This window comes from Mytilus galloprovincialis, chromosome 12 (assembly GCF_965363235.1).
Source record: "Mytilus galloprovincialis chromosome 12, xbMytGall1.hap1.1, whole genome shotgun sequence".
In the NCBI taxonomy this organism is placed as follows: domain Eukaryota; kingdom Metazoa; phylum Mollusca; class Bivalvia; order Mytilida; family Mytilidae; genus Mytilus; species Mytilus galloprovincialis.
The window spans coordinates 34,045,750-34,067,980 of NC_134849.1; the positions used below are offsets into that span (position 1 = coordinate 34,045,750).

At 32.4% G+C, this 22,231-nt stretch overlaps 1 protein-coding gene across 1 annotated transcript; it reads left to right on the top strand.

The window, feature by feature from the left end:
• The first annotated feature begins 1,839 nt into the window (after positions 1-1,839).
• On the top strand, positions 1,840-21,268 carry LOC143055611 (uncharacterized). Its single transcript, XM_076228774.1, has 3 exons — positions 1,840-2,196; positions 3,262-5,145; positions 18,439-21,268. The coding sequence occupies exons 1-3, from the start codon at positions 1,857-1,859 to the stop codon at positions 18,555-18,557; spliced, it is 2,343 nt and encodes a 780-aa protein (XP_076084889.1). The 5' UTR covers positions 1,840-1,856; the 3' UTR covers positions 18,558-21,268.
• Positions 21,269-22,231: the final 963 nt, after the last annotated feature.

Genomic DNA, 22,231 nt, shown 5'->3' on the forward strand with positions numbered 1-22,231 from the left:
CGGACAAATGTTTCACAAAGAATAGGAACATTGTGAAGAATTTTAATTACTAGTTTACATATATGGAGAAATGCAGGCGCATAACACGTACCTAATAAGTGCTTCTAGCCTTTTATTAGCTAAAAGTTTATGACATGCCTTGTTCAATATACAGTTAAAATAAGCTATATCGCAATCACCAGGTACAAGTAATCAACGATAAATGACAGTGTAAACAAGTTCTCCAAATAAGCTACGAAATGAAAATTTGAAAAGCCTAGTTTTAGGTGGGGATGTTACCCAGTCAGTGTTCGATGTTGTGTTTTGCATACTGTTGTTTGTCTTTTGGTCTTAATCGTTTAATGACATGGCGTTGTCAGTTAATAGACAACTTTCGAGTTAATCCATTCCGTCAATGTTTCTTTGGTTATTTTATTGATTGAATGTTCCCTTGGTATCTTTCACTTCTCTTCAATTTGACATACTGTTATTGTAAAAGAGGGACGAAAGATACCAAAGGGACAGTCAAACTCATAAATCTAAAACAAACTGACAACGCCATGGCTAAAAATGAAAAAGACAAACAGAAAAACAATAGTACACATGACACAACATAGAAAACTAAAGAATAAACAACACGAACCCCACCAAAAACTAGGGTAGATCTCAGGTGCTCCGGAAGGGTAAGCAGATCCTGCTCCACATGTGGCACCCGTCGTGTTGCTTATGTGATTACAAATCCGGTAAATAGTCTAATTCGGTAGGTCACATTCATGAAAGGGAAGGGGATTGTAGTTACGACGTAAGGAACATATCCGATATCATTTGTGAAACGGTTATTCCATAACGGTCAGCCAACTCGTGATGGCGTCCGTAAAATTTACGAAGGGATGATTTCAACTTCACCATTTGGAACTCTTGGTTTTATAGCTTCCTTGTGAGCAGTAACCCTCTATCAAGAAAATCATGATAGGAAATGCAAGCACGGGAATATCGTATCAGTTGGGATATCTATACCTCGTATGCAGGTGCTGCTGGAATGTTGCTACTTACAAATGGAAAGTTCACAATTGGAAAGCGGAAATCATCTCTTTTGTCGTAAAGTTTTGTTTTCAACCGACCCTCATTGTCAATTTCTAGATGTAAGTCAAGATATGAGGCCGACTTAACTGTATCTGTAGTATCCTTTATCTCCAATTCGATGGGATAGATGAGTTCCACATAGTCACCAAATTTTGAATTGTTTAGTGAAAGAACGTCATCTATATAGCGGAAAGTAGAGTTAAAGGATATTGCTAACTTCTTATCTTTCTTCCTAAGAAGTTCCTGCATGAAGTCAGCCTCATAATAATAAAGAAACAAGTCGGCAAGTAGAGGGGCACAGTTTGTACCCATTGGGATGCCGACAGTCTGTTGAAAAACACGTCCTTCGAACGTTACAAATATGTTGTCAATCAAGAAATCAAGCATCTTGATAATATCGGTTTCAGAGAATTTTTTGTTTGAATCAGAGTGATTCTTTACAAAGTATGATTTATCCCTCCCTAAGACAAGATGTAAGGCTTGTCAGTAAAAAAAATGGAAGACGCACACAAAAGTCAAAGGGTATATAAGTTAAGATTGAAACCGTGAAAAAAATGTTTCGGGGTATCCTGTGCGAAAACAAATTGTCGTTTTACTTTTGATGACTTTCATACATGTTTATGTCTACAGTAGTTACACTTACTTCTAGTAACGACGTTATAATACCAGACTGATTTCTTCTTAAAGATATATCATGAGACTGTATTGCTTCATTTATGCTACAAAATGTTAATTCTTTGACCAATCAAACATATACCAAATACGTTCGTTCTATTACAGGCATATAATTTATCATGAATACAAATAGTGAAAGAACGAGCAACCAAGGTGTAGTAGAAAATGGAAACATTCATGGAATGAGAAAAGGAACGTATTGGGAAAAATATGGAGTTAAACATTTTCCATACCGTGGGAGACGCAGATTCATTCCAAATCTACATCAATATTGTGACGGTCAAATTAGTATAACAAACGATGTATTTGGCCTCACAATTCAGCAATTTGAACGGACATTTAGAGCCTGTTTGGGAAGAAGAAAACAAAATTCTCAATGGATACTTAATTTAAGATATCCTGTGAAATCTTCCAACAAATATCTTGAATATTTGGAAAATTGTACAGGTCATATTGAAGGTAAATTGATATAATTTATTGGAAAGTAAGTAATGCTACAAATATCAAGCAGTAACGTAAAGGAATGATATCTATATATATAAAAAACACAAACATTGAATATGCTTGTACTACTTTCACACCAATTGCAACATTCATCATGTGCAGCATCAACCACAGAGTATTATGATAAAAACGGATCTGTAATACAGTACTGATCCGTCTGGGTATAGACTCGATGAATCGACATATATACCTGTTCAGCTCACCCGGCACAAATAGGTCAAATTGAATTTTCTCATCACTCGGCGTCCGTTATCGTCCGTTATCATTTACAAAAAGCTTCTCTGAAACTACTAGGCAAATTTAAACAAACTTGGTCATAATCATTATTGGGGTCTCTAGCATTAGTTGATTGTTCGTTGTGGAATATCTAGACTAGTTCACAGATAAAGATGAAACGTTTACAATTTAACGTCGTACCGACAATCCCGTCATTGTTTCCTCAAACATCACATCACTTAATGGAGCTGATGACTTATATGTAGGGACATACGCAACATCGGACGAGTGCCATATGTTGGGCAGGATCTGCTCACACTTCAGGAATACCTGAGATCACCCCGATTTTAAATAGGGGTTCGTGCTGCTCGGTCTTAGTTTTGATGTTGAAACTTGTCTTTTTGTCGTGTTTCGTTTTTATCAACATTTGGCGTGATAAGTTTACCTTCAATTGTTTGGATATACCTTTAGTATACTCTCTCTTATTTTCTATAGCTATACACTAAATGTATTTTGGGTATAGCAATATTTTCAATGGTAGTCGTCTTTTGGCCAGAAGTAAAACCCTTATCAAAGTGGATGTGCATGTCTTTTTGACAGTGCGGGATGATTTCGCATTCACATTTGATCAGAATGGAGATGTCACATCCGTTGTCTTCTGTTGAAAGAGTGCTACGCTTTTCCAAAAAACCACGAAACAACTCTTTGCGTGTATCAAACAAACCCTAGTTGAACAGTTGCAGTTTAAAAGTCCCGCACTTCAACTGTCTCAAAAATGTCCATATATTCATTTTTATCTTTTAGGTTATGTGCTCTGGCCCGGATTAAATGTTAATAATGTATACCTGTATGAACAGCTTGTTCAAATAGTCGGAAAAGAAAGAGACATACATCATAGACAACGGTTATTTCTGCTTAAAGATATAATAGAAAGTATATTGGACATTTCTAATTTACAATATATTACAAGTGGAAGCATATCTGAAGGACTTGATTTACCCGGCAGTGACCTTGATACAATGTTAGTAATTGGTAATGTAGAAGTGGTAAATAGGGCAGAAAACATAAAAGTTTCACGAAAATATACAAAACTGATGATGGAAACAGACCCCTTGTATCCAGGGTTCACAAGACTGAAGTTAGCTGCAGTCGACTATCATTCTTCTTATCGTTTGATCAAAGATTCTCTAGTACAACGTTTGCAAACCAACAGAAATGGTTTTTATGTATCAACCTATAAATTCGTTCAAAATATTCAACAAATATCGGAATCAGTTGAAACGGTATTACACGGTCCATGCTTATCGGATTTATATGAGACAATGGACGTTGCTTATTGTTTCCGTTGTAAATCGTTCCCATACAATGCAAGCAATTGGGTTAATCGTCATAGGAAACATTGGCCACCTAATGAAGTAATCGATACAATTGTGAAGAACGGCTGTTTGTTGGTACCTGTTGGACCTAAAGCAATAACGAACGATCAATTGTTGTGGAGGTTATCTTTTTCTGTGGCAGAAAAACAACTGGTTCATTCGTTTAATTATACGCAATTATTATGTTACGGCCTTCTTAAATTAACATTGAAACACATCATTAACAAACAACATGGTGTTAAGGATTTGTTATGCTCCTACTTTCTAAAAACAACGCTATTCTGGGTATCAGAGAAAGTGTCTATCGAGACATTTCAGCTAGCTAACATATTTAACTGCTTTTTCTTGTGTTTAGATACATTAAGATCGTTTGTTAACAATTGCTACTGTCCTAACTACTTTATTCCAGAACAAAATATGTTTCAAGGAAAGGTCAATATGAGAAATAATAAGAGATTGCTAAGTATCATTCACAGTATTGAACGTGCCGGAACAGCTGGACTGATATCTAATTTTTCTTCCGAAAGTGCTACTTTAGATTGCCTAGCACCATCTTTTAAATGCAAATCTTCCGCGCAGTTAGATTTTTTCTTTTATAAATATATCTCCATATTTAAGTCTCAAACGCATATAGATAACTGTTACCGAGGAATGATTATTGCTAAATCTTTCCTTCAGAGTGAATCGTCTATCTTTGTACGGGATGTATGTAAATGGTGGATCGACAGTCTCAATCATTTGGTGGTGCAACTACTTCCTCGTCCATTTTTGGGACAGAATATCACAAATAAACAAAATCGTTATCATAAACATTTACTGCAAAGTTTACAAACAGATGCTGTGAATGGTTGGCTGTTGTACGCTTCGCTTTTTTACGTAATTGGACAGTACAAAGTTACACTCCGAATTACAGATTATGTTTTATCAAAGTGTACACATGATAAGTTACATATAGGCTTTTTGACTTTTCCCCAAGATATAATAAATAACTATGCGAAAAATATCTATACAAAAAACGTAACACTTAATGAAAAGGCGAAATTAGCGACTATAACTCATTTTAGATACTTGAAACGGTCTTCTTTAATTCCTGCGGAGCTAAGTCTGGAGGTGGAAAATAATGATTTTATTGTACCTCCTATTGTTTTAACTCATTGTCTTAGAGTTCTTTGTTTCCATCATCTCGATGAAACATTCAATACACTACAAGCACGACGGGATTTGAACTTAACTGTTAGAGAAATGTATTTCATCACAAGCAGTCTAAAATCTGAAACATTAACAATTATCGGTGTGTGCTGTGAGGTATCTGGTGATATTGATTCAGCTTGTATGTTTTACGATGCAGTTTTACAAATTCATAAAGGGACTAACTGTACAGCAGGCATTAGGAAAAAAGAACTCTTGAAAAAACGAAATGTTAGACTATAAAAATAGTCGTTAATTATATTTGTTTTCTGTAAATCTAAAACAATTTATATATACTTTTTTCATTCTATATTTGATAAATCAGTATTGAATTTAACTGCATTTGTTTTCTGGAAATCTAAAACAATTTTCTATTTGTTTTTTATTCAATGTTTGATAAATCATTACTAAATTGTTACCTAGTATGTATACTTAACTGATCATTTTGACTTGTAGCGAAGTGTCCTAATTCTTTTAAATTTTATCTTAGCTCACCTTTCATGGACGACTAATATGAGGATGTGATATACAATGCAAACTTAAACATAGACGTTTATATATGATTCTCATTTCGATGTTTTTATAATGGACTGAGAACAAAACATTTCCCAAGAAAAAAACAAAAATATCGATCTCCTCCATCGAAAACAAAATGAAAAATATGTCGTCAGGTCATAACAAAGATCACTAGATTCAATTTTATTTAAATGCAGAGTTTTAGTAGATATATGCAGATCAGATTTTGAAAAAGTTAAGAAATTAGTGAGGGATCGAATAAGGTTCAACAGACCATCAATGAACAACGGGGAATATTTAACTATATTGGAGGAACTAAATAATTAAATCTTAAATGTAAAATAATATTTCAGAAAGTTGAAAACTTCAGTATTGTTAGTTCCCATATTAGATGCCAAAAATAAACTAAGTTCGGAAAATATTTGAGATTTCCTTCTCTGTAATAAATGAAGTGGACTAACTGTATTGATTGCCATGGACAATAGAGAATTAATAGACATTCTAATATGACGTGCTTCTTTCGCTTTGTAAACAACACCGTGATAATATACTCGATATATGTATACTAAGCACAGATTCAGATATACACATAATAATGGATGTTACAAAATACCTCCTACGTAAATCCACATGTATCAGAACCCGTTTGCAAACGCTATGCCAATCTTTTTGTTTTATAAATTGTAATTGAAAACACAATACATTGCCACATAGCAGATTATATGTATAAACTATGTCAGGTCTTCAATTATGATCTTTACAGTTACATATTTGATCTCAACTAACGTTGTTCTTGTATGAAATTGGTGAATTATAGACTCTTTTTTTTAATGTATTTTACATAATTATGTAACTATCTATAGAATTTTTCCAATTACTGTTTATATACTTAGATGTTGTTAGAATATGTTAATATGTCAGTGTAGTGTTTTTAATTCTGTTCTTATAATATAAAATGTAACATCTTCATAGATATGGAGGAAATAAACATAATCAATCAATCAATTAGAAGAAATATAAAAATATCGTTCTCAGCGAAAATGTTCAGATTTGAAATATATGAAGATTGCAAGATTACATTATTCTAAAACATATAAATATTCATGATATACTATTCGTATAGTATAGAAAACCTGAAATAAAGTAGTTTTATACTAATTGTGTTTATAGACATACCATCTTAAATAATTTGATTGACTCATATGTTAACAATAACTACGTCCAAAATACATCTACTTAATGTGCTTAGTTTTGTTCTTTAAACGTTACGAACAGCCGTTTTATATAAACAATTCACTTAACGAACGGATACCTTCAAAGTTACGTACAGCTTTTTGTTATTTTTAACGTCGTATAAACCATTTTTTCGACATTCTATCTTTAGAAGGCTTGATATTTGTGTTGACCTACATATTTCACAGACAAATACCAAATTTGCTCTACCAGTAATGCTTTTATTCGAAAGTATTTAGGAAATATAATATATAATCGGTACGGTCATCTGCCATATTGGGTAGTCCATAATGGAAGTTACGAACAGCCGCTTTTCCCAAGAGTACGTCGACAGAAATGTATTAACGAAAGTTTTTCAATATTGGAGGATTTATACAACAATAAAATAAAATAAATGAATAGAGTTGTATAATGTTATATTTCAGAGTATATGTTATAGAGTCTATAAATCACTTTGACATTTTGAGACAAACTAATGTGTTCCCATTGTAGACAGACCAAATTACTACTTTATATTAACAAAATTAAACATGCAATTTTCGCCACCTACTTTATTTTTCAAGCAGAAAAATTACTGTAAACATTCGTAACCATATTTGCTTTCAAATCAAAGGACGATAACAATGTCTTCGAATCAAGTACTCCACATGATTCAACTGCATCTACGACAATCATTTATCTACTTATTATAATATAAAAAAAAAGATGTGGTATGATTGCCAATGTGACAACTGTCCACAAGAGACCAAAATGACACAGACATTAACAACTATAGGTCACCGTACGGCCTTCGACAATTAGCAAAGCCCATACCGCATAGTCAGCTATAAAAGGCCACGATGTGACAATATAAAACAATTCAAACGAGAAAACTAACGGCCTTATTTATATATAAAAAAAACGGAAAACAAATATGTAACACATAAACAAACGACAACCATTGAATAACAGGCTCCTGACTTGGGACTGGTACATACATAAATAATTTGGCGGGGTTAAACAGGTTAGTGGGATCCCAACCCTCCCCTAACCTGGGACAGTGGTATAACAGTACAACATAAGAACGAACTATAAAAATCAGTTGAAAAAGCTCATCAGATGGACAAAAATACAAATGGAAAAATGATTTTGAAAAATGATAATTGAACAAATACTAAAAAGGGAAAATAATTGTATTATTACCCCAGATGTGCATCTGTACATTTCCCCTTGTAAGAGTCTGTATTTTTGTAGATTGATTTTCAAAATGACTTTTAAGAGTTACCTTTTGATCTTGTAGTGGAGCCTTCATTTTCTGTCAAGAATGATTCTCAAAATCACATTTAAGAGGAAACATATAATCTTGTAAGAGCATACATTTTTTTAGAAGATTGATTCTCAAAATCACATTTAAGAGGTAACATTTAATCTTGACAAGATTGATTCTCAAAATCACATTTAAGAGATGCCTTATCATCAATAATCTATCATATGTGTAGGCATAGTTAAGCATATTCAGTTTCTGGGCAGATTATGTACTCTACTTTCCTACTAATTATTTATATATTTAGTTATAACAAAACCTTACAAAATGTATAATGTACTGTTATAAATAAAGCACTTGCATCATATTATAAACAAAAAAGAAACCTATCTTCACCACGAATATGACCTACTGAATTAAACTATTTATCGGGTTTGTAATAAACTGCGCAACATGAGGGTGCAACATGTGAAGCAGGTTCTGAATACCATTCCCGAGCACCTGAGATCGGCTGAGATCAAACCCAGTTTCAGGCGGGGTTTGTGTTTGTTAGGTAGCAATAAACAGTTAGGAAAAAATATTAAAATTTGCCCTTATAAATTTTACCATCCCCTTTTCATTGCTTTCTTGCAATATCAAACTTACTGTTTGTATCATATATGGGCATATGTATGTAATCAGAATATCCCATAGATTTTATATCCAGTATATAAAATGGTAAAATATAATTTCTTTTGGGTGTATCCATGGCAACAATCTGCATTTATTTGTTATAAAATATTGCAAAAAGGGGGGAAAAGATGTCACATATTTCCCCAAAATTTGGCTAAAAGTAGAATTTCAATCGCTTGAAGTAATACCTTTTCTGAAACTGTGTACATATATCATTCAGCAAATCCAATGAAAATCATATGTCTTTCATCTCATTTTTTTGTAAAATTGCCTCAAAAACTTTGTGTAGAAAAAAGTGTTTGTAAACATTACATTAATTTCTGGACCGATGGCCGGTCTAGCTATGAAAATACGGATTGTCAAACAGAAAACAGCCCATAAAACATGTAAAAAATAATATTGATGCTCATATAAACCATCTTTGAAGGCTAAATTAGCACTCAGCTGTCTAAAAATGAATTTTATTACACAATAACTTTCCTATTTGAAAAATCCACAGGGGCCAAAATGCGAAACTAAACTCCTAACTGTGTATTGCTACCTTAGTCTTAAGTTTTCTATGTTGTGTCTTGTTTACTATTATTTGTCTTTTTATTCTTTAGCCATGTCGTTGTCAGCTTATTTTCGATCAATGAGTTTGACTGTCCCTCTGGTATCTTTTGTCCTTTCTCCTTAATATACATCTCTCTGTCATTTGATTTTGCCATGAAATTATGAACTTTCCGATTAGAGTTCAGTTTTTTTGTGATTTTACTTTTTTCTAAGTTTAAATTTAAAGTAAAGAAATATTTAACATGGACCAAACAGCAAATATTAAGGAACACAGCAGAATCAGAATGGTCTGGACTATTCCGGTGTCTGGGAATCGGGACCAATGTCGACTCCGGAATAGGCCAGAGTGGTCGGATTATTCCGGAGTGAGAGAATCGGGATCCAAAACTTAAAATCATGTTTCGTATCGTATTCATTGTTGTAAACAAGGTAAATATTTGATTATTCATTGGTCTACACTATGTTGTATAATGATAGTGATTGATTTGTTTGTATTGGTGAAATTTACTTAAATTGCTGTCTGATGTCGTCTCATCATATATGACTGAATTATTCATCGTTTTTTTGGAAAACAGTAATGATTGATGAAATAATCAGTTTTAAAGGAAACAAATCACTTAGCGTTTGTTAAATATAAATATATTTATTAAAGTTATGTACAACGGTATGTAAACATTACCACGTGTATTTGTTTATAAATTTACACGTGTTTGAGAGTATATAATAGGTTAAATGTTTTTCATTGGTCGAGTTAGAACTGACCATAATATTTGAATAAGATCATTTCAAATATTCCGTGCTATACTTTTGGCGGTTTTGTAAATTAAAGATATTGTCATTCGAGGTTCGCTTTTGGTGCAGTAAAGTTTCCCACCCTCCCACCCGACTTAATGTATTTTATTTGTGTTATTTTTCATGAATGTGAATAATAATGTGTGTAAGAACAGAATTTTTATTTGATTCATAATATGTATTTGCGTACATAATGAAAATTGTTTTTATTTTTGTAGATTTGTTTTGTGTTTATTACCTGCAGCGGCCTATGCAGACAGTAATTAACACTGATGAACATTATTACATTGCATTTGTCTTTAATAAAATTAAAGCTTTGCTGCACACTGTCAGGCGAGCTGATCCCATACAAAGGTGTTGAGTTTATTTTTGTAAATAATTTATGTTCGCTTGAAGTTATGAATTAGAACATAATGATCTTTTTATATATTCCTCTCGATTATTAAGAAAATTTTAAATCCTGTCTTTTTAAGAGCCTTGTTTTTCTGATTTTTGCTGTGATACAAATATTATTGTCGCAACGAAAAGCTTTGTCGTAGCACTGACAAGCAGTTTCTATATCACCAGATAATTCTGAGCACACACCACAAATTGTTAAAGACAATGATAGTTCTTCTGGTGAAATAAAGAACTTTTCCTCCACAGCCAAACACAGCCAAACACAAATCTCTCAACGCTTGGTGTCTGTTAAACGAATCACCGAGATGATAATAGCATAAAAAATTCAGAAAATGAGACAACACAACAGGAGGTACACTGATTGAGTCTTTTTGGATCTCAAGTTGTAACTCATTGGGTATTAAAGACGAATGCTGTAAGTAAGTTATAGGAGAAATAGTTGCTAATCTTAACTTTTCATTCAATGTTATGGATTGTATATATAGAAACTTAGCATAGTAATTGATCTGTCTTTGGAATACCAAGCCTTGATATACCTTATCCGGTGTACATTTTGATAGAACGTGATCTACTATTCGGATTGTAACATTGTACTGTCCGATAACATAATAAAACGATGCATACAACAGCCACCCAGTCACAGCATCTTGCTTTAGTGCATCTTGTAAATGTTTATGATAGCGGCTTCGTATATTTTCGATATTCTTTCGTCTGGCCCGAGAAGGAAGTTCTTGTGGTATATACTTGTTAATATTTGATATCCCTCTTCTGCAAACATCACGTATGTATACAGATGATTCTGATTGGAGCAGATATTGAACGGCGATTAATCCACGAAAACAGAGATCAAGATTCTTGGGATTTTCAAGCTGAGCGAAAATCTTAAAAAACAAAAAGTCTAGCTGAATTGAGGAGTTGTTTTTCATAGTTGATGCTAGGACTTTAGAAAATACATTCGTTGCCAGTCCTACAGTTTTATCACAAATCATGCTATCGAGAATTCTGAGCAACATTTGATTATTGGTCGTATCTATTTTTCCTTCAAACATATTTTGTTTAGGTATAAAGTAATTAGGACAGTAGCAGTTTTCTACCCACGACCTTAATTTACCTAAACACAATTTAAAACAGTAAAACAAGTTCTCTAATTGAAATGTCTCGATGGATACTTCCTCTGATAACCAAAATAACGTTGTTTTTAGAAAATGGGAACATAACAAATCCTCTACACCTGGATTTTTGTTTATGATGTGTTTCAATGTTAATTTAAGTAGACCGTAGCATAATAATTGGGTATAGTTAAATGATTGTTAAAGTTGTTTTTCTGCAACCTAAAATGATAACCTACAATGGAACTGATTATTTGTGAATGTTTTAAATCCAATTGATACCCGCAAACATCCAAATCTCATTATGGTATCAATAACTGCATTCGGCGGCCATTGTTTTCTTTGTCGATAAACCCATTATTTTGCATTGTATGGAAGTGTTTTATTACGGAAACAAACCGCTATATCCAACGTCATACATTTATCTGAAAAAACATGGACCATGTGAAGACAAAGGTATTGTACTTATGGTTGCTTATTCAAAATTTTGTCAGATTCCTATTGTTTATATTTGTCTAGCATAGATTACCTTAGCCGTATTTGGCACAATTTTATGAAATTTTGGATCCTCAATGCTCTTTAACTTTGTACTTGTGTTGCTTTATAAATATTTTGATATGAGCGTCACTGATGAGTCTTTATGTAGACGAAACGCGCGTCTGGCGTACTAAATTAGAATCCTGGTACCTTTGATAACTATAGGCATATAAGGTCCAAAACGTATACTCCTTTTAAAAAATCTGTCATCGTTTAAAGATGAATACCAAAACTGATTATACCGTAGTTTTAGTTCGTTCAAAATTATTCTTTTCAAATTGGATTTCATTTTAAAAACATTATAAATTTATCACCAGCACAGGCTCTTAACTTTTTTTCAGGGACAAATGCCTGTGAAAAAACATGAACTAGTAAATATTTTATTCAGATATTTGTCAAAAGGTCATTAAGTACAACATTTCCAAATATTCCACTCTCAGTAAACATGGTATAAAGAAGGAATTGAATTATGCGTCATAGTGTGTTCTCATTGTGCTATTTTGTAAAAATATATCTTGAATTAAAAATGGCGAAATCAAACTTGATGGCAGTATAATCTGCTCGGCTATACACGATAGCAAAATCTCCTACACAGTATAAGAAATGTCTGTCAAATGGTCTCAAATTAGTTGAGTTCACAAGATAAAACCAGTACTCGTAAAATAAGAAAAGTCCCGTAACCCCCTTAAAAATGGTCGAAGCAAAATGATGGTATTATATAGTGAAGTACTCATAATGGCAAACAATAATATAAGTATAAGAGCTTTATGTAAAACGGTCTCAGAAGAGTTGCTTTCAAAACGTCAAATCAACAAATGGTAAAAGTCCAATAACTTCCTTAACAAAAGTCAAATAAAAATGGCGATAAGTGGTGGCAAATTATAGTACCTATTGTAAGAGCTTTCTTATAAATAATCTCAGAGGAGTTGCAATCACAAGGTGTAACTGTCAACATATTTTCCCATAAAAAGTCAAAGTATCACAATTCCAGTCAAGAATGGTTAAATCAAAAAGGCAATATAAATTGACAAGCTACACATGATGGCAACCATACTACTATATAAGAGAGATTTTTATAAAACGGACTGAACATATGCTGTATAGGCTTTGCTCATTGTTGAAGGCCGTACGGTGACCTATAGTTGTTAATTCCTTTGTCATGTTGGTCTCTCGTGGACAGTTGTCTCATTGGCAATCATACCAAATTTTCTTTTTATATGAAAAGAGTTGCATATCATAATTTGCTTTTGAAAACGCACATGACAATAATGTTTTGTTAATCTTGTAAAATATTACTACAAATAAATACACTTTATATATCTATATTAGAATGTCTATAAATATATAATCTTAAGTGAACTTTGTAAGTACCGGAGAAAAAAACGTCCTGTTTAAAGGAAGTTTGAAAATTTACTTAAATGATCTCTTTGTTTAAAATGAAACTGAGAGTTGGAAAGTTTCTTACATACATGTAAAGTGCAAACCACTTGCCTACAATGTAGACAACACCCTACAAACTTCACTATAATGCCAGATCTATCATTTGTTTATTTTGAACATATGCAATATCGCATGGTCAATTAAATGTTTATGTCAAGTTCATTTTAAAATATGTTGAGCGTGTGTGATAATATCTTCATGGTATTATGTTATTCATAGCAAAATTGTTATTCTTTTCATAAAAGATATTAAATGTAGTCATTAGAATTTTCCACTCAATAAGTAAATTCAACAAACATTATTTCCAGCATGAAAATCTTTATAAAGAAAACAGAAATGGGAACTAGTTTCATTGAGTATTTAAAAATATGAAAATTGTGTTCTTTAAACAACCAGGCAAAATAGAAATAAACCCTCGTCAAAATGTTTTATAATTTAAAATTTTCTTCAGTGATCTTCAGTCGTCGATGCTTCCAAATTGTATTATATGTTTTCATCCACTGTACAGACGATAGATTGTCAAAATCTACTGTAACATGTGTTAAGACTCGACTAAGGATTCGAAATTTGCATGAGGAAATTTAAGTTAACTAACATTATTGTAACTGCAAATGTTTTTGTTAACGGACCCCGTATTTGTATATCATCACAAATTATTCAGTTGTTCGAGCCATTATGGTGGTACCTGACACTACAGGGAGATAACTCTGTAAAATCAGCTAAACGTTTTAATAACGTTGTGTTGTTCAGGGAGTATTAAGCTTCTCATTAATCAAAATTAGTGTTTGTCAAACTGCTATATAACCAGTGTAAATTTTTTGATAAATTGGTTGGTTCAAATGTTTTAAAATTTTTACATTTTTGTCAAAGGGTCAAAGTAAATATTTTGTCAGATTTTTATGAAAATTAAACGAGCCAAATAAATTTTAGTCAAGATGTTAGGTACCACCTTAAGTATCCCAATAAACAAGCACACGAAGCAACAATAACAACATAAAACATGCAATACAGTAATAAACATGGAGCATTCGGAAAATGTCGTTTTTTTCAGGGATGCTCGAAGAAAACATATATTAAGAAATTGATTTTCAAAAAATATTTTTTTTACATTTATAATTGAGATACATGTAAGCATAATCATGTTAAAATTATTACAAATTTCAAACACAATTTAAACATTGTTTTTGACGTTGAGAATACGTCTGCATCCATATATAGACACAGAGCTGTTTTAATTGCATAACCGAAACTATGCAGTTCATTTTCTAATATATCAAATAAAAATGTATTATTACGTAACGGAATTATATATTGTGCGAAAACAAATCGTCGTTTTATTTTTTATGACTTTTATACAAAAGTCATGTTTATGTCTACAGTAGTTACACTTACTTCTATTTACGATTTCCGCAACGACGTTATAATACCAGACTGATTTCTTCTAAAAGATATATCATGAGACTGTATTGCTTCATTTATTCTACAAAATGTTAATTCGTATGACCAATCAAACATATACTAAATAGGTCCGTTCTATTACAGGCATATAATTTAGTATGAATACAAATAGTGAAAGAACGAGCAACCAAGGTTTAGCAGAAAATGGAAACATTCATGAAATGAGAAAAAGAACGTATTGGGAAAAATATGGAGTTAAACGTTTTCCATACCGTGGGAGACGACGATTCACTCCAAATCTTGATCAACATTTTGACGGTCAGATTAGTATAACAAACGATGTATTTGGCCTCACAATTCAGCAATTTGAACGGACATTTAGAGCCTGTTTGGGAAGAAGAAAACAAAATTCTCAACGGATACTTAATTTAAGATATCCTGTGAAATCTTCCAACAAATACCTTGAATATTTGGAAAATTGTACAGGTCATATTGAAGGTAAATTGACATAATTTATTGGAAAGTAAGCAATGCTACAAATATTAAACAGTAACGTAAAGGAATGATATCTATATATAAAAAAAAACACACTCATTGAATATGCTTGTACTACTTTCACACCAATTGCAACATTTATCATGTGAAGTATCAATAATATGATAAACACGGATCTGTAATACAATACAGGGGACAGACTCGATTTATCGACATATATACCTGTTCAGCTCACCCGGCACAAATAGGTCAAATTGAATTTTCCCATCACTCGGCGTCCGTTATCGTCCGTTAACTTTTACAAAAAGCTTCTCTGAAACTACTAGGTCAAATTTAAACAAACTTGGTCATAATCATTATTGGGGTCTCTAACATTAGTTGATTGTTCGTTATGGAATATCTAGACTAGTTCACAGATAACGATGAAACGTTTACAATTTAATGTCGTACCGACAATCCCATCATTGTTTCCTCAAACATCACACCACTTAATGGGACTGATAACTTATATGTAGGGACATATTGGGCAGGATCTGCTCACACTTCAGGAATACCTGAGATCACCCCGGTCTTAAATTGGGGTTCATGCTGCTCGGTCTTAGTTTTTATGTTGAAACTTGCCTTTTTGTCGTGTTTCGTTTTTATCAACATTTGGCGTGATCAGTTTACCTTCGATTTTTTGGATATTCCTTTAGTATATTCTCTCTTTTTTTCTGTAGCTATACGCTAAGGGTATATTTAAATATAGCATAATTTTCAGTGGTAGTCGTCTTTTGGTCAGCAGTAAAACCCTCATCAAAGTGGATATGCATGTCTTTTTGACAGTGCGGGATGATTTCGCATTCACATTTAATCAGAATGGAGATGTCACATCCGTTGTCTTCTGTTGAGAGAGTGCTACGCTTTTCCAACGTTAAAAACCACGAAACAACTCTTCCGTAGGGGAGGGGACCCATAGGGAGCTTGTTGCAATGCAACATGTCTGCGTGTATCAGACAAACCCTAGTTGCACAGTTGCAGTTTAAAAGTCCCGCACTTCAACTGTCTCAAAAATGAATGTAACCATTTATCTTTGAAACATAGCAGTTTACCATTATATTTTAAAATTCATTAAAAAAATTTCCATATATTCATTTTTATCTTTTAGGTTATGTGCTCTGGCCCGGATTAAATGTTAATAATGTATACCTGTATGAACAGCTTGTTCAAATAGTCGGAAAAGAAAGAGACATACATCATAGACAACGGTTATTTCTGCTTAAAGATATAATAGAAAGTATATTGGACATTTCTAATTTACAATATATTACAAGTGGAAGCATATCTGAAGGACTTGATTTACCCGGCAGTGACCTTGATATAATGTTAGTAATTGGTGATGTAGAAGTGGTAAATAGGGCAGAAAACATAAAATTTTCACGAAAATATACAAAGCTGATAATGGAAACAGACCCCTTGTATCCAGGGTTCACAAGACTAAAGTTAGCTGCAAACGATTATCATTATTCTTATCGTTTGATCAAAGATTCTCTAGTACAACGTTTGCAAACCAACAAAAGTAGTTTTTATGTATCCACCTATAAATTCGTTCAAAATATTCAACAAATAACGGAGTCAGTTGAAACGTTATTACACGGTCCATGCTTATCGGATTTGTATGAGAAAATGGACGTTGCTTATTGTCTCCGTTGTAAATCGTTCCCATACAATGCAAGCAATTGGATAAATCGTCATAGGAAACATTGGCCACCTAATGAAGTAATCGATACAATTGTGAAGAACGGCTGTTTGTTGGTACCTGTTGGACCTAAAGCAATGACGAACGATCAATTGTTGTGGAGGTTATCTTTTTCTGTGGCAGAAAAACAACTGGTTCATTCGTTTAATTATACGCAATTATTATGTTACGGCCTTCTTAAATTAACATTGAAACACATCATTAACAAACAACATGGTGTAAAGGATTTGTTATGCTCCTACTTTCTAAAAACAACGCTTTTCTGGGTATCAGAGAAAGTATCTATCGAGACATTTCAGTTAGCTAACATTTTTATCTGCTTTTTCTTGTGTTTAGATACATTAAGCTCGTTTGTTAACAATTGCTACTGTCCTAACTACTTTATACCAGAACAAAATATGTTTCAAGGAAAGGTCAATATGAGAAATAATAAGAGATTGCTAAGTATCATTCACGGTATTGAACGTGGCGGAACAGCTGGACTGATATCTATTTTTTTCCCTGAAGGTGCTATTTTAGATTGCCCAGCACCAACTTTCAAATGTAAATCTTCTACGCAGTTAGATTTTTTCTTTTATAAATATATCTCCGAATTAAAGCCTAGAACGCATATAAATAACTGTTACCGAGGAATGATTATTGCTAAATCTTTCCTTCAGAGCGAATCGTCTATCTTTGTACAGGATATATGTAAATGGTGGATCGACAGTCTCAATCATTTTGTGGTGCAACTACTTCCTCGTCCATATTTGGGACAGAATGTCAAAAATAAACAAAATCGTTATCATAAACATTTACTCCAGTGTTTACAAACAGATGCTGTGAATGGTTGGCTGTTATACGCTTCGTTTTATTACGTAATTGGACAATACAAAGTTACACTCCGAATTACAGATTATGTTTTATCAAAGTGTACACATGATAAGTTATATAAAGGCTTTTCAACTTTTCCCCAAGATATGATAAATAAATATGCCAAAAATGTCTGTACAAAAAATGTAACTCTTAATGAAAAGGCGAAATTGGCGACTATAAATTATTTTACATACATGAAACGTTCTTCTTTAATACCTGCGGAGCTAAGCCTGGAGGCGGAAAATAATGAATTGTTTGTACCTCCTGTTGTTTTAACTCATTGTCTTAGAGTTCTTTGTTTCAATCATCTCGGTGAAACCTTCAATACACTACACGCGGTGCAGGATTTAAACTTAACTGTTATAGAAAAATATTTCATTACAACCTGTCATGTATCTGAAACATTAACAATTCTCGGTGTGTGCTATGAGGTATCAGGTGATATTGATTCAGCTTATAAGTGCTACGATAAAGTTACACATATTCGTGTTGGGACTAATAATACAGCAGAAATTAGAAAAAAAGAACTCTTGAAAAGACGAAATGTTAGACTCTAGAAATAGTCGTTAATGGAAGTTTGCTTTAATGCACATTTTGAATGTATTTGTTTTCTGTCCATCTAAAACAATTTTATCTATTCATATATTATCGTTGGTTATTTCAACGAGATTTTTTTTTTCACGCTTCAGCTGGTACAACGAAAGTGAGAAAAGCAATCGAGACGAGAGGACCAATGATAATCTGTGTATCGCTATATTACTTATGAAGACGTTGTTAATGTCCTTGACAACAGCACGTGTGTCCTTAGTTTCTACAGGAATATTCCTATATATATAATTTTTATTTTAGCCTGAATAAAACGTAACCTTTTTTTTCTTTTGATATTTTCAAAGCATTTTCAAACAGCTACATTCTCGTATTTTATTTTACAATTCTTCATTTAGTTCAGATTTTAATCACATAATGATGTTTTTTTTCTGTATTATTCAGTATTATTCAAACAAAATGTGTCCTGTCGTTTTAACTCATTGTCTTAGAGTTCTTTGTTTCCATCATCTCGATGAAACATTCAATACACTACAAGCAAGGCAGGATTTGAAGTTAACTGCTAGAGAAATGTATTTCATCACAAGCTGTCTAAAATCTGAAACATTAACAATTCTCGGTGTATGCTGTGAGGTATCTGGTGATATTGATTCAGCTTGTGTGTGCTACGATGGAGTTTTACAAATTCATAAAGGGACTAATTGTACAGCAGGCATTAGGAAAAAAGAACTCTTGAAAAGACGAAATGTTAGACTCTAAAAATAGTCGTTCTGTAAATGGATGTGATGTTTACTTTGCTGCCTATCTTAACTATAATTGTTTTCTGTAAATCTAAAACAACTTCTATATACTTTTTTTCATTCTATGTTTGATAAATCAGTATTGAATTGTAACTGTATTTGTTTTCTGTAAATCTAAAACAATTTTTTATCTTTTTTTTGTATTCAATGTTTGATAAATCATTACTAAATTGTTACATATGTATACTTAACTGATCATTTTGACTTGTAGCGAAGTGTCCTAATTTTTTTTAATTTTATCTTAGCTCACCTTTCATGGACGACTAATATGAGAATGTGAAATACAATGCAAACTTAAACATAGACGTTTATATATGATCCTTATTTCGATGTTTTTATAAAGGACTGAGAAAAAAACGTTTCCCAAGAAAAAAAACAAAAAAATCGATCTCCTCCATCGAAAACAAAATGAGAAATATGTCGTCAGGTCATAACAAAGATCACTAGATTCATTTTTGTTTAAATGCAGAGTTTTAGAAGATATATGCAGATCAGATTTTGAAAAAAGTTAAGGAATTAGTGAGGGAACGAATAAGGTTCAACAGATTATCAGTGAACAACGGGGAATATTTAACTATATTGGAGGAACTAAATAATTAAATCTTAAATGTAAAATAATATTTTAGAAGGCTGAAAACTTCAGTATTGTTAGTTCCCATATAAGATGCCAAAAATAAACTAAGGTCGGAAAATATTTGAGATTTCCTTCTCTGTAATAAATGAAGTGGACTAACTGTATTGATTGCCATGGACAATAGAGAATTGATAGACATTCTAATATGACGTGCTCCTTTCGCTTTGTAAACAACACCGGGATAATATACTCGATATATCTATACTAAGCACAGATTCAGATATACACATAATAATGGATGTTACAAAATACCTCCTACGTAAATCCACATGTATCAGAACCCGTTTGCAAACGCTATGCCAATCTTTTTGTTTTATAAATTGTAATTGAAAACAGAATACATTGCCACATAGCAGATTATATGTATAAACTATGTCAGGTCTTCAATTATGATCTTTACAGTTACATATTTGATCTCAACTAACGTTGTTCTTGTATGAAATTGGTGAATTATAGACTCTTTTTTTTCGAATGTATTTTATATAATTATGTAACTATCTATAGAATTTTTCCAATTACTGTTTATATACTTAGATGTTGTTAGAATAGGTTAATATGTCAGTGTAATGTTTTTAATTCTGTTCTTATAATATAAAATGTAACATCTTCATAGATATGGAGGAAATAAACATAATCAATCAATCAATTAGAAGAAATATAAAAATATCGTTCTCAGCGAAAATGTTCAGATTTGAAATATATGAAGATTGCAAGATTACATTATTCTAAAACATATAAATATTCATGATATACTATTCGTATAGTATAGAAAAACTGAAATGTGTTTTCAGGTATAAGTAGTTATATACTAATTGTGTTTATAGAAATACCATCTTAAATAATTTGATTGACTCATATGTTAACAATAACTACGTCCAAATTACATCTACTTAATGTTCTTAGTTTTGTTTTTAAACGTTACGAACAGCCGTTCTATATAAACAATTCACTTTACGAACGGATACCTTCAAAGTTACGTACAGCTTTTTGTTATTTTTAACGTCGTATAAAACCATTTTTTCGCCATTCTATTTTTAGAAGGCTTGATATTTGTGTTGACCTACATATTTCACAGACAAATACCAAATTTTCTCTACCAGTAATGCTTTTATTCGAAAGTATTTAGGAAATATAATATATAATCGGTACGGTCATCTGCCATATTGGGCCGTCCATAACGGAAGTTACGAACAGCCGCTTTCCACAAGTGTACGTCGACAGAAATGTATTAACGAAAGTTTTTCAACATTGGAGGATTTATACAACAATAAAATAAAATAAATGGATAGAGTTGTATAATGTTATATTTCAGAGTATATGTTAGGGAATCTATAAATCACTTTGACATTTTGAGACAAACTAATGTTTTCCCATTATAGACCGACCAAATCAGTACTTTATATTAACAAAATTAAACATGCAATATTCGCCACCTACTTGATATCTCATGCAGAAAAATTACTGTAAACATTCGTAACCATATTTACTTTCAAATCAAAGGACGATAACAAAGTCTTCAAATCAAGTACTCCACATGATTCAACTGCATCTACGACAATCATTTATCTACTTATTATAATATAAAAAAAAAGATGTGGTATGATTGCCAATGAGACAACTGTCCACAAGAGACCAAAGTGACACAGACATTAATAACTATAGGTCACCGTACGGCCTTCAACAATGAGCAAAGCCCATACAGCATAATCAGTTATGAAAGGCCCCGATATGACAATATTAAACAATTCAAACGAGAAAACTAATGGCCTTATTTATATATAAAAAAATGATAGAAATACAAATATGTAACACATAAACAAACGACAACCACTGAATAACAGGATCCTGACTTGGGACTGGCACATACATAAATAATGTGGCGGGTTTAACATGTTAGTGGGATCCCAACCCTCCCCCTAACCTGGGACAGTTGTATAACAGTACAACAAAAGAACGAACTATAAAAATCAGTTGAAAAAGGCTTAACTCATCAGATGGATAAAAATACAAATGGAAAAACTTCAATGATTTTGAAAAATGATAATGGAACAAATACTTAAAAGGGAAAAGAATGATATTATTACCCCAAATGTGCATGTGTACATTTCCCCTTGTAAGAGCCGGCATTTTTGTAGAAGATTGATTTTCAAAATCACATTTAAGAGTTACCTTTTGATCTTGTAGCGGAGCCTCCATTTTCTGTCAAGATTGATTCTCAAAATCACATCTATGAGGTAACATATAATCTTGT

Excerpts from the sequence above, each read along its gene's own strand:
- LOC143055611 (XM_076228774.1), top strand. The coding sequence starts at position 1,857 with ATGAATACAAATAGTGAAAGAACGAGCAACCAAGGTGTAGTAGAAAAT. Across the intron at positions 2,197-3,261 it reads TTGTACAGGTCATATTGAAG|GTTATGTGCTCTGGCCCGGA; the intron begins GTAAATTGATAT and ends TTTATCTTTTAG. Across the intron at positions 5,146-18,438 it reads TGTGTGCTGTGAGGTATCTG|GTGATATTGATTCAGCTTAT; the intron begins GTGATATTGATT and ends ATGAGGTATCAG.